Genomic DNA, 14043 nt, shown 5'->3' with positions numbered 1-14043 from the left:
CTTCACCTTCCACCTTGCTTTTCCATTCTGGGTTTGCTTCCTCAGTCCATCCCACACCGGACAGCAACAGTTTTCATCTCTCCCCCTTTGGTCACACAGGTGCAATGTAATGCCTACAGGCTAATAGACGGATGCTTTTTTGTTTTTCGGCGTCCGTGCGCTTTTCTCAATCTGTTCCACTCCCCCTTTTTTTCAATTTGGCCTCCACGAGGCCGGTAATGCAAATGGTATCTTGCAGAGAGGGGGTACAACAAAAGTAGACAAGGCCGGACTTTAGGCACACAGGAGTGTACATGGACGCGCTCGCACAAAAACTGCTCAAGAACAAAGATATTTTTTAAAAAGAATAATTGTAGACACGAAGAATTGATTTCAAACTCGAAAAGACTCGCGCTTGCAATGCCAGTGATAGAACAGACACAGGAGTGAGGAGTAAAAAAAGAAACAGCAAAAGACGGGGAACAAAACATAATGAAAGGGGTATGTAAAAACGGGATATGCGAGATTCGACCAGAAGATTCTAGGTCACAGATTTTGGACCAGAGGTCGTTTCGATGATAGACAGGTATTTCAGGTTGGATAACTATGGCACAGAGGCTATGCACAAAAAAATGGCACACCCAGATATCATGGATTAGAAGAATAGCAAGGGACACATAGATCCTCTAAGTATGAACGCTGCGGGTCAGCGAATCAGGCTGGCCCACAAGATTAATACGCAGTTTTAATACGCTCGGGATTTCCAACGTTCCACCGCATATCCTGATGTCGAAGCTTCTGCTTAGAAGGCAGAGCTAAATCCCACCTGAGGCTGTTGAGGGTACGCCTGCTGCCCATAAGAACGCGCAGCTTGATATTCGTGTGAATTCGAGTATTGGACGGTCGGGGGCGGGGTGGGAGAGGGAGGACAGGGGTTAGCTACCCCCTTCGCTTGGGCGTTGGTAAATGCCTCATTCTCAGGCGTGATTGGCGGGGTGAGATATCCATTAGGCATGTTTCCAGAATACTGCTGCTTCTGAGGAGTGGCCAAACCAATCTCTCCGTTGTAAGGCTTCGAGTTCTCTGGGACTTCCGAAGGCGGCGAAGGTGGAGTGTACGAACTGGCAATGGAGGCCTGGCGGGCGAGGAACTGCTCGAGAAGCTTCGAGACGCGGGAGTAATGGGCAGAAGAGTACTTCCGGGCCAACACTTGTGACGGTTGATGCAACTGCTGAGACAATCCAACCAAGGTCATCGAATCGTAGTTCGCAGCCCATTCGGTGTGACGAGGTTGAGGCCGATTCAGGATGCAGCGAGAGAGAGCCAAGGCTGCCCTGGAAAGGTCAGCCGAAGGCTTGGACACGAACTCCCGGTGGAAGAGGGAAATCTCGAGGATGTACAGTGCAAGATGCTCTACTTCCGGGTCGTAGGGAGTATCGATGACGGCGATCTGAAGAAAGCTGTCGACAGTCGGGTGTCCAATGGTCCATCCCAGCGTCTGCAGAACGTGCCACTCCATCTGGATGAACATGTCGTCATCGTACAGAGAGCAGCACATCGACTTCAGCTCCTTGATTGTGGGAACACGGTCCTTCTTGTCTCCGTACTTGGCGGCGATGAGGAGTGCTGCACAGCCAACGAGCTGGTAATGTCTCTTGTACACAACACGCTTCGAGCAGTATCTGTCGAGGAGGTTGATGGTCAGGAAGAGAGTGGCCGGCAAGAGCTGGAATGCGGTGTGCGCTTCGATCAAGAAGTCAAGCAGATACGGGCGCATGAACCACTGGATCTCCGTTTGAATGTCAATCGAGTCGACATCGGGAAGCGTAGCCGTCTGGAAGAAATAGGGGTTAGCCAATGTGACACCAACACGGACTCACTTCCAAGATCACATATGAAGGGAAACTAACATCCATCTCAAGCATGTGGCTCAGGATATCATCCTGGTACTCCTCGCTAGCCTGTCTCGACAGCTCGTCTGCCATGGCGTATTGACGTTCCCGAGCAATGAGCTTTGCGTGTTCCTTGGGATCCATGTGAGGAGCAGGGAAATCTTCGTATGTTTCCACGAAGAAGCTATCGCACGGTTGATATTTGTGAGCGTGACGTTGTTGATAAGCCATGCTTGCAATATCCTCCGATAAGTTATCCGGTTGTCGAAGATTAATGGTAGATTCGGTGTCGAGATTCCGAAATGAGAGGACCTGAAACACCAAGGTGTGTCTATCAGGAAACGACGGAATTAAGAGAATGACAGTCGTCGAATTAAAATGCAAATAAGGATTGGAATTAGTTGGAAAACAATATTAATGAGAGGTCAGTGTCGACAATAGTCCGCACACTGCAGTCGAAGGTGGCCAGGACCCAGATATAAGTCTGCTTGGCCTAAGCTAGAACGTGCGAGGATCTCATTAGCAGGTGGTATTTAGAAGCTAAGGATTAGATTTCGGGAATACAGGGGACATGTATGAAGGGAACAGCCAGGCTAAAAAGCAAGTGAAGCGAGGTAGAAGGAGGTCTCCTTGACGAGTGGTACTAACCCAGAATAAAGGCCTTCAGGCAGAGGGCACGTTGCAACCCTTACCGTGACGGCGAGTCTGGCATCTAGGCTGGGACAGGACGCAGGAATGAACCTGAGGAACTGGCTGTAGGATACCGGTCAAGAGATGAAGCACGAGTCAACGCCTCCACCCCTTCGATCCGATAACTTAGGCGTGCAGGCCTGTATGTGCCGCGGAATGTGGGGAACACCAGCGGGACAGGGACAACCCTATCTAGGGGCAGATTGTCAGGGGAGGTATTATGCACGCGAAGAATGATCAAGACGTACACTTTTGAAGACTCACGTCGTTCAATTATCTGGTACAGACCTGAGATAGGTACGTCCAGAGAGCTGTTCAACGGCTGAAAAAATGGTCCACAAGGGAAAAAACGATGCGGATTTTTACAGGTCGAGAAACTTTCTGCAGGAGACGAGTGCGTTAGCTTATTCTCTCGGCATGTACTGCGCTCTAAGAAGTCTGTCGAAGATATTGTCCGAGTGGAAGGAGAGCGCGTTGTGCACTGAGGTATGTGAGGACTGAGACTCTCATTCCCAGAAGATAGCCGACCGAGCGAATGCCCACACACCACTATCCTGTCGCGACCTCCTTTATGTTAACCTCACGGCTGGCCCTTTGGCTATGCCTAAAGTTAACGGTACGTCGACTACTCGACGTTTCTTCCTAACACGCTACCTTACACGGGTCTCGCAGTGGCATACCCGTGTACCTCCCTCTTCAAGGAATGAGATGCCCTCCAGCGCGGTCCCAATTCTCATGCACCGTTATCTTTACCAAATCCTCGATGTGCAAGGCTTCCTTAGACTGATATCAAAGCTGACGAAGCTCGATTTAATGAAGCTCTGGGGCTCCGCAGCCCAGGGGATGATGAACCGATGATGGACAAGACTCATGACCACGGGTGAAAAATTATCTCCGATTCCAGATTATATATTCCAGGCGGACGCAGTGAAGCATTTCGAAGCTCGATCGGTGGGTATGCCATGATATCTCGAGATTGAACTCGGAGCGGGGGGTATAAAATTGCAGACACAAGGAAAAAAAGAGGGCACCCTTACCTCTCAAAAGACACAACACCGAATCATATACACAGAAAAATCGAAAAAGGCCAGGAAAAAAGCAGCCAAAGAAGAATTCCTTCTTTTCTGTTCCTGTGTATTTCGCTCGTCTAACCGGCAGGAGCTGTATACAAGGAAGACTACCGTCGATCGTTACGGAACGCGATGGCACCGTTGACTCGAGGGTAGAGGAAGGAATCGAAACTGGAGACTCGACGAGAGCTTCACAGGCGTCGAAGAGGGGGGAACGTCGGAGCAGAACTGACGGACACGGCTCGACTGGAGAACTGATGCAGCAGGCAGGATGCGGTGTCAACCGGATGGTCCAGTCGACAGATCACAGCCAATGGATCAGTCTCAGATCTCTCCAAGATTTTGGCGGAAGGAAGAGAGGAGGAGAGAACAAGAGGCGGAGATGAAGGAGGAGAGGGAGAGAAAGGTGAGGAGGGAGTTTCTCTCTCCAGGCGGGTGTAGAGGAGAGAAGGAGAAGAGATCAAGAGAACCGAGACGAGAGGTTGAGGTCCCTGGACCTTCTCTGTTCGAGCGTTCGCTGCCCGCGCCGTATGGTAAGACGTGACGGTGTCAGGGTGTATGGGTATCGGATTACGGGTACGGCAAGAGGCTCACCGCCGTCCGTACGGTTCCGTCTCGTTTCGTCTCGTCCCGGACCAGTACCAGACCACCAGCGCTGCTTGGCTGGTTTTGGTCTCCATCAGCCTAGGATGGGAGAGCGATTGGCTGCCGCTGGAGAGCCGCCGTCTCGGGGGGCTTTCTGCGCCGGCGTATGGAAACCAACGTCAGTGAGCAGGTATTATTATTATTGTATACAATAATACATACGGGGGGGTTTCGTACGCCCATACAGTTGGACGCAAGACCACTGCCTGGCTCGACCGCGCCTGTGTACGGCGTAATAGTTCTACACTATCTACGCGCGGGTATCCCAGCGAGTGGCTCCATGAAGCTGCGACCGAATGCTGCTTGATTACTCGCGCAGGACGTTGAACTCAGTAGTAGTAAAGTCAGAACCTGGCAGGGTCTGCCTCATGGGGCCTGAACGCGGAGCGACTGCCAGCACGGTAAGTGCTCGACACCGCCCCAGTTTTGGCGGTCGCAAAAAAAAAGGAAGCCTGAGCCTTTCAGGAGAGAGAGACCCTCTTTCGAGCATATCATGCATTCACTGTCGCTGCTACTTCGTCCCCCCACAAGCGGCTGCTCATCATCATCCTGATGCGCGACCCCTGGGCGGAGAATAAAAGAGCGTTTCCAGGGTGCGGATGTATGTAATTAATTATTATTATTATTATTATTTCAGGGTCAAGCGCACCAGTACCGTAGACAAGTCGTTTCTCCACGATTTCCGGACCTTCGTAAGAACCGGCTTGGAGCCTCCTGAAAAAAACTCTCTAAACCTCCACGGTTCAGCGCGCGACGAGTATCTAATTAGTAGTAGTACTACCAAGACGCTTGCTCAGTACAACTTAGTGGGGGATGATCCCCGTCGCAGAAGAGAGAGAGAACCGGTCAGCCAGTGGCCGCTAATCGCATCACCCCCCATCCGGCTCAAAAGCCAGTTCGCCTAGAACAGTAATATTAATCTCTCCCAAGCTGCGTCAGATTGATACCGGACGCTTGCTCTTCTGCAGCCTCCGATACTGCTGTTGATGCCATGCAGCCTCTGCGCCGCCGCTAATATTCTGTGGTATCGTACGCGCTCTCGCGCGACTCGCAAAGGAATCCTGATCACTTAACCCGCAGAACCGGGACGGTTGGGGTCCTCAGCCCTTCCACATCTTGGATGAGCCGCTCTGTAACCCCATCTTAACTCCATTTGGCAGAAATGAAAATACGCTCGCGTCCCAGGCTCTACCACCGCGTCTGGCGAACCGACACGCCTGTTCGTCCATAAACCAGGTTTACCCTGAACACTTGGATAGCCCATCACGTCTCATTCCTGCAGTAGTTCCAGGCTGCAGCCGTGAGTGGAACTACTCTACACTGGCGCATCACCGGTTCTTTTGATATGGGGTTTCCGCTTTCATTTTTATCTAGTTAGTTATCCACTATTATTAAGAGTCGCGGTGATAGGAATGTCTCCCCGGTTGATGCGGGGTGCGCCTCGACAGGTATCATCGACACGAACTTCGTCGAGGAAATAGAATCAAGACATCAAAGACGGTATTTGGCCATGGTTAAGATCTTCCTTTGACCCTTACATCAGTCGCTTCGTAAGGTGACATGTTGTCTATCTGGTAGCGCGGTTCTACAAAGAATGCCTTTTTTTTTATCGTCAAATGCATGATAATCCTCAAAGGGTCTAGATCCACAGACAATTACTCGCTGGTCTAGAAGAAGATCGGACGGCGTTGCATGTAAACAGAGCCCTACAGAACGGAGTCCCTTCTCTTATTCGTGCTATGAGTAGATGTGGAAACAGCGGTCAAGTGGTCATCTTTACCGACAATAGAGCTGGTTCTCTGATTCGACCAGCCATTTCATATATGGCACTTCATTCTAACGATGCTGCCATGTATGTATGTACTACTATATCCTAAGCAGTGGACTCTGCAACTGTTTCGCTGTAGGAACCCGGAACCCTTACTTCTTCAGCATGCATTGTGTTGGTTCTGTGCCACATTGAAGAAGTGACATAGATTACGGGAGAGCTTTTGAAGATGACAACAAAGTTCCGGATGAATGGCACTTTCTAGAATATTAGTTTGTGGCTGTTGTGTTGTGTCTATTCGGTTCCTTTATTTGCTTGTGTCAATTCTTCGCCATGATTTAGACAAAGGACACGCAAGAACCCGAACATGCCACAAGAGATTTTCCATCTCGTGTTCACAGCGTAGTTATTGTAACCGAGGTCCCTACGCTATTGCAGTATGTACTGTACTGTAGATTGATATACTTTGCTGGGACGAAGCAAGGGATGCCGGGGAAGCGGTTCGACCGGCGCGATACAGAAACCCTCTTTGAGAGAATCATCACTTTCAAACCACCGTTATCTGTCACCTGCCTGTCGGAGTGTATAATAGATTGCAACAGAGTTCAGGTCCTTTGTTTACTCTAGAGAGCAAAAACCCATTATTTGCAGCTAACTCTTTGGTCAGGATGTCCCATGATCTGGTTGATCCGCGGCAGATCGAATCCCCTTGGCCATTTAGCCGCCGGACAGCCCCGGCTCCAACTGGTTGGATCCCGCCGCATGGCCTGCACCGGGCCACAGCCGGGCTTAACTAAAATTACGGTACTGGGGGTGCAATCCTATCCGTCTGCTCCAAGCTGCGGCTGCTGCTGCTGTGCTGCTCCCTTGCAACTGCACAGCCGCTTTATCTAGAATCCATCCAGCCATGAGGTATGTAGTTATTCCTACATGTGAGATTATATTTCCCTTGCAATCATGAACGATCCTTCTTGCTGTAGGGCCGTAGGGCCCAACACCAGCCGCCAGCTTCACGTCAGATCCTTGTTCCTGGGTCTAGAGCTCTCCTAAGCTAACGATATCAGGAGATGGAACACGATTAGGATACGGTGGCTTTCCTGTACATGTTGGTTCCCGTAGTAGAGACATGTTAGCAGCGGTCGTAATCTGCTTAAAGCGACGGTTGCTAACGCCATTCCCCAGCATTGACGATAATCTCGAGTCTTCCAGAACTATGGCAGCACTGCAGCAGTACGGAGTACTCTCGTAGCAAAATTCTTGATGAGCGCGTGTCTGATCACTAAGTCCAACAGCTGCTGCCTGCTCTCAATTCTGCTTTGACTGATTTACCCCTGTTTATGATGATTATTTCTTGCTGTAGATCGCTTCCGGTGTTTCGAGGCATAGATAGCTGCTTCGGCTTAGGTACGGTACGGGAAAGTTTACTTACGACGGCGAGGCGCCCCTTTTCCCTCGACCCTTCGCGGTAAGCGCAGATCGTTTGAATGATGATAATGATAATAATACTCAACCGGCATTATCTATATTTATTTATTAGAATGATTATGATCAAACCATTGTTCCAACTTCGCCCCAATTTCCACAGATGGGGGAGGAAACAGAAGTGGCAGATGATGGGTAGTCTAGTCTGCAATATGATCGCAGTGATAAAGACATGGATTATACCTAGCCACCTGACATGTCCCATCCGCCGTCGTTCCGTCCTGTCTTTTCGACAAATGATTGGATAGGATTCGTCGAAACATATGCAGGGCAATAGGGGACACAACGACATGTTGCAGCGTAAACCTCGTAAATCATGAGCCACCTAGCCTCAAGCAGTGGAGTTTACTTTGGGCTTTTGCCCTTCGCGGCATCACTCCCGGAAGCTTGCATGGTTCATGTAAGGATCATCCTTCCAGAAGGCCATGATAATAATAAGAATTCTAATCCGCTGTGCCACACCAGATGTCCTTTCTTTACTCAGCTACTACTTACTCGTCTGAAACGTGCGCATGAAAGCAAAACCTCTAGGTAATCCAACCTACCGGACCCTGACGGGATGTTAGCGACTCAACAAGGAACACTAGACTCGTATCAAGTCTATCAAGTGCCACGAAACAGTTTTGGACACTTACAACACGACGTACGACCGTGATCCTAAAGCTACATTTCGAAAAAGCAGACAGGTAGTTTTACACGAAAGCGTTTCAATGCATTTGATATCACTATATTATGTGGCGTCCGTCCCGTCTCCAGCCATCCGACCGAACAGTGTATTATGTACTGTACAACGTGGACGGTCGTTAAGCATAGTTGACAGTAAAACTCGCTATTAACATTACCAGATGAATCAAATAATGAAATTGCCAGTTGCAACATATCATCCTCCAGTCCATGCGTTCGATCCTTAGGTCAGGGGTTAAGTATGTCTTACTGCGCGAGTCCGCGTGCATGGCTCTCTATATATAGCATATGCATGGATTATGGTACTTATGTTTACATCACTGAAATCGCTTCTTGGAGTATTATTAAGGTAGTAAACGGTTCTCTTTCGCCGCTCTCTCCTTACCGCGAAGCTGCAAGATGCACCTGCATATCCGGTTCCTTGCACAAGTGTCGTTACGAAGTCAATGCTCTGCAGTCTACCCGAAGCAACAACGCGTTTTACATCATGGACCCGTTAAATCATAAGTACGTACAGTATTTAGATACAGAACTGAGACAATAATAATACGTCGTTATCAAAGCAAGGGGAGATGCACAGCAAAGACGATAGCCTTTTCCTCTGTTTTTTCCACGAGGATTCTGGAACCCTGCTTACTCGGGGTTTCTGTGGTTAGTTAACTGCTCCGTAATTAACTTAAACTGGTGAGGTGTGTGCAACGTGGAGAACGAGCCAGTACAGTAGCGCTCTAGTATCATTAGTGAAGTGGTCTTTCCTTTACCAAGCATTCGTTGTCGGTGTGTCACGTCCGTGTGGAGACGACCCTCCTATTTCCGAGTTGCGTGTAAGTAAAAAGAGGACGACTAACTATTCCTGTACCAGGAGTAACAGGATACAGTAGTTATAAAAATTTATGCTCATCATAGTTATATAATATAACACATAGAGATTTTCGGGTTCTTGGATCCCGGTCTTGAGCTTTCTAGATTTTTCTTCCTCGGGGCGTCGCTTAACCACCATCTACACGGTTTTCTATACAATTACACGGGCGAATGATCCAAAAAGGTCAAGGGCAGTTGAAAGCGGAACAAAATAATAGATGTCAGAAATCCACAGCGGAGCGAGCAGCACGATGAGAGGCGAGAAGAGCGGGAGAAAATTTTTGTCTCGTCTCTCAACGGACCTCTGCCACGCGAGAGATTGTAAAATGCAGAAAAGAACAATGGTCCGCTCCCCACAACGAAACAGCGGTTTGACATCAGGGCCCGGCCCGCCGAGGAAAACCTCGAAACAAAAAAGGAACAGATCGAAAGAAAAAGAAGAAAAAATCAACTTCGATTTTTTTGTTTCCTCCGCCACCCCACTGCGATTTCCCAGTTCCGATCCACTACTGGGCAGGGCAAATCTGGAGGCTAGGTAAATCGCCGGACGGAGCGGGTTGGGGACCAAGTGGACGTAAGGCAGTTTTGATCATGTCATAGCGGACAGTCTGGAAGGGCGGAAAGGGCAATGAGAGGAACGCTGGCGGAGGCATTCTCTGGCAAAAATCTGTTAGGCGCGGTGAAGAAAACGGTGAAAAAGACTGGTAGACTACGCGCGCGTTCGCATAGGCGTCGAATTTACTGTACAAACAGTCCACTCGTTATATATAAGACACGATACACCGAGTACCTGCATCGAATCTCCACATTCGGAAATCAGTCGGGTGACAAAGGCAGTTTGAACTGGTAAGTCGCGGGTAACGCCTCGTGTTTCTCTTTGTTTTCGTCCTACGGAGCTCCGCTTAAGAAAAAAAATTTTTTTTATCTTCCTTAAGCAAGCTACGAGTGTAGGTCGTGTACGAGATGTCTAATTCTTTCCCCTCGCGCCAACAGGACAATGAGAATTCGTCTTCTTGCTGTGCTACTGGTGGCTTAGTCTGGCTGAGCTACGATCCTTGATCGTTTATATATGTGGCTGAAAGAGAAAACATAATAGGTAGATGCCAGATCTTTAAGTCTCTAGGAGAAAAATGGAATTTATACAAAGTAATAGCTCTCGCAATAAAGATTGATATAATAACATGAACAACCATCTCATCCCACAGAATCTACTGCTGCAAGAGAGCTAGCAAAAGAGCGGCATGGCGTTTGCCTGTATACTCGAAAGCGATGCAGGTTTGACGAATCAGAACGCCACAATTCCGACTGCAACATAGGCGATGAGTTCCCTTGCACGATAGATGGCAATATGCCTCTTTTGGGAAAACCCGCGTCTTTGCCTTCGTCTGGGCTCAACTAACGTCTCAAGCGCTCTTCGCCGTTCGCTTGTGTTCTGTTTACGTTCTTGATCGTTCCAAGGCGCGCTTTCGACTGGCTCAGAGCCTCCCAGCCGGCCTTACCGTGTTGCTTGTTGTCTCGTAAAGGGTCACAGACCAAGTGGTAATGGCCGTATGTATCCTATACAGAGGTTTACAGTATTGTAACATCAGAGGTGTAAGAAACGTACAGCACACTCGACAAGTATTCTATACAGTACAGACCGTCCCGGATACTACGCTGGATAGAGTTGACCGTAGGCAGACGAGGCGGATACTATCGTCAGAGACTCCACAAACCCCAAAAGGATTAATATGGGTTCATATGGGTATCTTACCGTAGAAGGCCACGGAAGAGCCGATTAAAAAGGAGCATGCCGTCATCTGGCAGCTGTGCCAATGCCTTCTCTCCTGCATAATTGACCTCTTCTCAAACTACGGTACACATGCGGTCTGTGATCAGGATATCCGAGGACGACGGGCTTGATTTTCCTTTCAATAGTTTTCACTCTCGTTCGTTCGCGTCAATAATTCTTGCTCCTGGACGCTTCAACACGGCTCAGTTGCGGCCAGTTTGCCCGGAGCTTTACGTTACAAGTGTTGGTTAGGCATCCCACGAGAATACCAGGGGTTTCTACCAGATTTGCCCCCCCGGGCAAGCGAACAAACAGCATGGCGCACGCGAAGGCAACACAAAGCACCATTGAAGGCGTGTCGACACAGCTCCATTGGCTTTGTCCCGCTGATTTGATGTTTTGACCGTACTCTCTATCTAAACATCGCGTTTATATTTATTTATTGTCGATCAGGCGCGTTGTGATTCTCGTCTTTTTGGTCCCAGAGTTCCTGGCCCCCCCGGAAAGGATTGCGACTCCTGAACCCACTTCGCTGGACGGTCAAACAGGTAAAGAAGCTTCAGCCGCGTCCCAGCACGCGATCATTTCGGAGTCACACCGAGTGCGGAAACTGCAACAGATTCTCGTCATCTTGAAGGAAAATAGTAGCGTTATCGTTATCGATGGATTGAGCTGCAACTTCGGCCCTCTTAATCATGCTCAGCGTAGTACAAAACTTGAATGCCGTTTGTTTGCGTCTCACATCCCCGGGATGGGTCCTTCGAGACACTCAATGCCCTCTGGTTCTTGATCCATAGAGTCAATGGGATTATATACTTGCACGTTTATGCTGGAGTTGTTTATGAAACCCGCGCTGGCTGACATAGGGGTTCTTGTCAAATCCCTCTTGCCACCGACGGGAGGAAAACATCCATGCACATACTTATCAAATTAGCACGCCAGCATGCTGTGATTTATGCTTCAAGCAGAACAGGTACTCAAAACACCACGATTTCCTGTTATGGGAGTTTAATGAGCCAAGCCCGAAAGAACCTGACATTATTGAAGGTTGAAGGTCGTGCTAAACTCGAGACAGAACCTGCGCCGCTGAAACTGCAGCTATGCCTACTTCTGGTTGCGCGTTGATGGTTTACCCGGAAGTATAATCGACTTTTGCGATCGTGTACGATCGTAATCAACAGCGCCATCCATCAATGGCTATTCTTGTAAACGGGAAAAGGGAATAGACCTTTTTTGAAATACAGGCATATTCCTCTAGTCATATCTTGTTCTTTAATCTTGAGACGCCCGCATGCAGCCGGCTTAAGTATGCATCTAGTTAGTTACCTGCAACGCCGCCTGTAGTAAGCATTCTTCTTTTCTTAACTAATTGCCTTTGTCTCGTGCTCTTTTAACACAAATCAGGTACTTGATTTAGCGAGGTTACGTCTAGATGTATCACATAAATGATCCAAATTTCGGGAACACGCTATGGCTGAGTATGTTGTCGTCGCGCGCTTATAGCTGGCTGCGAGATAGATGTAATAGTCGCAGATAAACTTCTAACTATCCTTTGCGTCGGAATCGCGAACCGCTTGCCTTGCCTGCTCCCAGGTCTTCGCGTCCCAGAATTTCAAATGGATTAGTTTCCTGGTAGCCACGCGATAGGTCCTTGTCGGAGACTCCTAGATGCGCGTTTCGCTTGCGGAGGTTCAATCAGAAATGCTAGATGCAATTGGCGCTCTTTACACTGCTATGATGCATTCGATCCCCTGAGAGAGACACCAACAAATGCTTTTGATTGAATCTGGTCGAAAGTTTCTGGCGATTGTGGCACTCGACAGTGGAAACCCAGCTCCACGAGTGCGTTTATCAACGCGGAGTTGCCATTTAACAATACTTCAAACGCCCCGCAGTCTTCTAACCTTGTAAACATAGCTTCCAATCAGGTCTCCCGATTGAACTTTTCTCCTCATCGATTCAGCTCACAATGTAAGAGAAAGACAGCGCCTTGGCAGTAGTAGACGTCGCAGCTGCGCGATCTGCGCGAGTAATGCCAGGTTTTCTTTCGCCGGCGAACCGACCTGAAGCATGATTTGCCCCAAAGCCTCCACGAGCCAGATCTTGCGCTTGATACTAGCATATGCACGCAAAGAACCAGGCAACCCCTGGCAGAGAGCAGGAAATAGTTCCTACTGGGCTGAGACTGCGGCATAGCCAGAGTTCAAATGCGTATCTTATCAGGGATCCCACGACAGAGAAACGAGGGGCACGCTCAATAGCCCCTCGTCATTATCATCCGCCGCACCGCACGGGCAAGCCACCCCATACCAGACCGAGTGACGTGGCAATCCTCCGATCTTTTTGGGAGACCTATGAGATACCATATACACCCTGCGTACATGACATCGATACAGGAACCGGCAATAATTACAACTACTGCTTACCTTCAATGCCGTGCTGTGTTGCGTGCTCTAGGTTGCACTGCTCTTCGTCGCGTCTCTACCACAGCTGGACGGCGATATCATGGCTGGCTACTAAGCGTTGTTATTTCAGGTTCTGTGCCGTTGTTGCATAAAAAAGCAAGGTTTCTCGATGTTCGTTTGCGACACAGGGGTCGGATTGAAATACCGCCTGGTTCGGGTGCGCGTGCTTGTTGTAATCATTGATCGAGACGATGAACGCTCAAGCAATAAGTAATACTTACAGTTCTCTAGAGAAATTGCAGCTTCGATACATTGGGCGACGGTATTATACTCCAACGTCAAAGTCTATACTCCCATGGATTACTTACCTGCTCCGTCTCGACTTCCTGTATAACGTGTTATACATCAACGATCATGTGGCATATGGACTATCAAAACTTCCTTTAACACGAAAGCGAGTTCGGTGAATATCAGTTGACAATCGATTAAAGGTATCGGAGCCCTCCTTACTATGAGAAGCGATGCCCTGGCCTAAGCTGTGACTGCGAGCTGTGATAGCTAATAGGGTGCCTCACTCATCAAAGCATAGAGAATTTCATCGATAATCCTATTAATGGAACATACCATAACATCCCTCTAATTACCCGACTAGCTCTCTATAGAATGTCTAGCGAGCCAGAACCATCCTTACAGGATATGTGTTGTCAGCTCTCTATGAACAAGCCCGATGCACGAATCTCATGATAGATAGGACAACCCATTCTTGCTGCTGTATATATGACTTGTTCTTTCTTCT

The 14043-nt window shown here is 48.7% G+C and overlaps 1 protein-coding gene across 1 annotated transcript; it reads right to left on the bottom strand.

Annotated features, from left to right (window-relative positions):
* Positions 1 to 625: 625 nt before the first annotated feature.
* Positions 626 to 2298, bottom strand: C8Q69DRAFT_282054 (putative G1/S-specific cyclin). The gene is made up of 2 exons (XM_028626924.1): positions 1890 to 2298; positions 626 to 1813 (listed from the first exon to the last, which is right to left on the bottom strand). Exons 1-2 carry the CDS (start codon positions 2100 to 2102, stop codon positions 782 to 784), a joined length of 1245 nt encoding a protein of 414 aa, XP_028484758.1. The 5' UTR covers positions 2103 to 2298; the 3' UTR covers positions 626 to 781.
* Between the last annotated feature and the right edge of the window lie 11745 nt (positions 2299 to 14043).

This window comes from Paecilomyces variotii, assembly GCF_004022145.1.
Source record: "Paecilomyces variotii strain CBS 101075 chromosome Unknown C8Q69scaffold_6, whole genome shotgun sequence".
NCBI classification, from domain to species: Eukaryota; Fungi; Ascomycota; class Eurotiomycetes; order Eurotiales; family Thermoascaceae; genus Paecilomyces; species Paecilomyces variotii.
The sequence above is the reverse complement of the archived record's forward strand: the minus strand, read 5'-3'. Positions and strand labels throughout refer to the sequence as shown.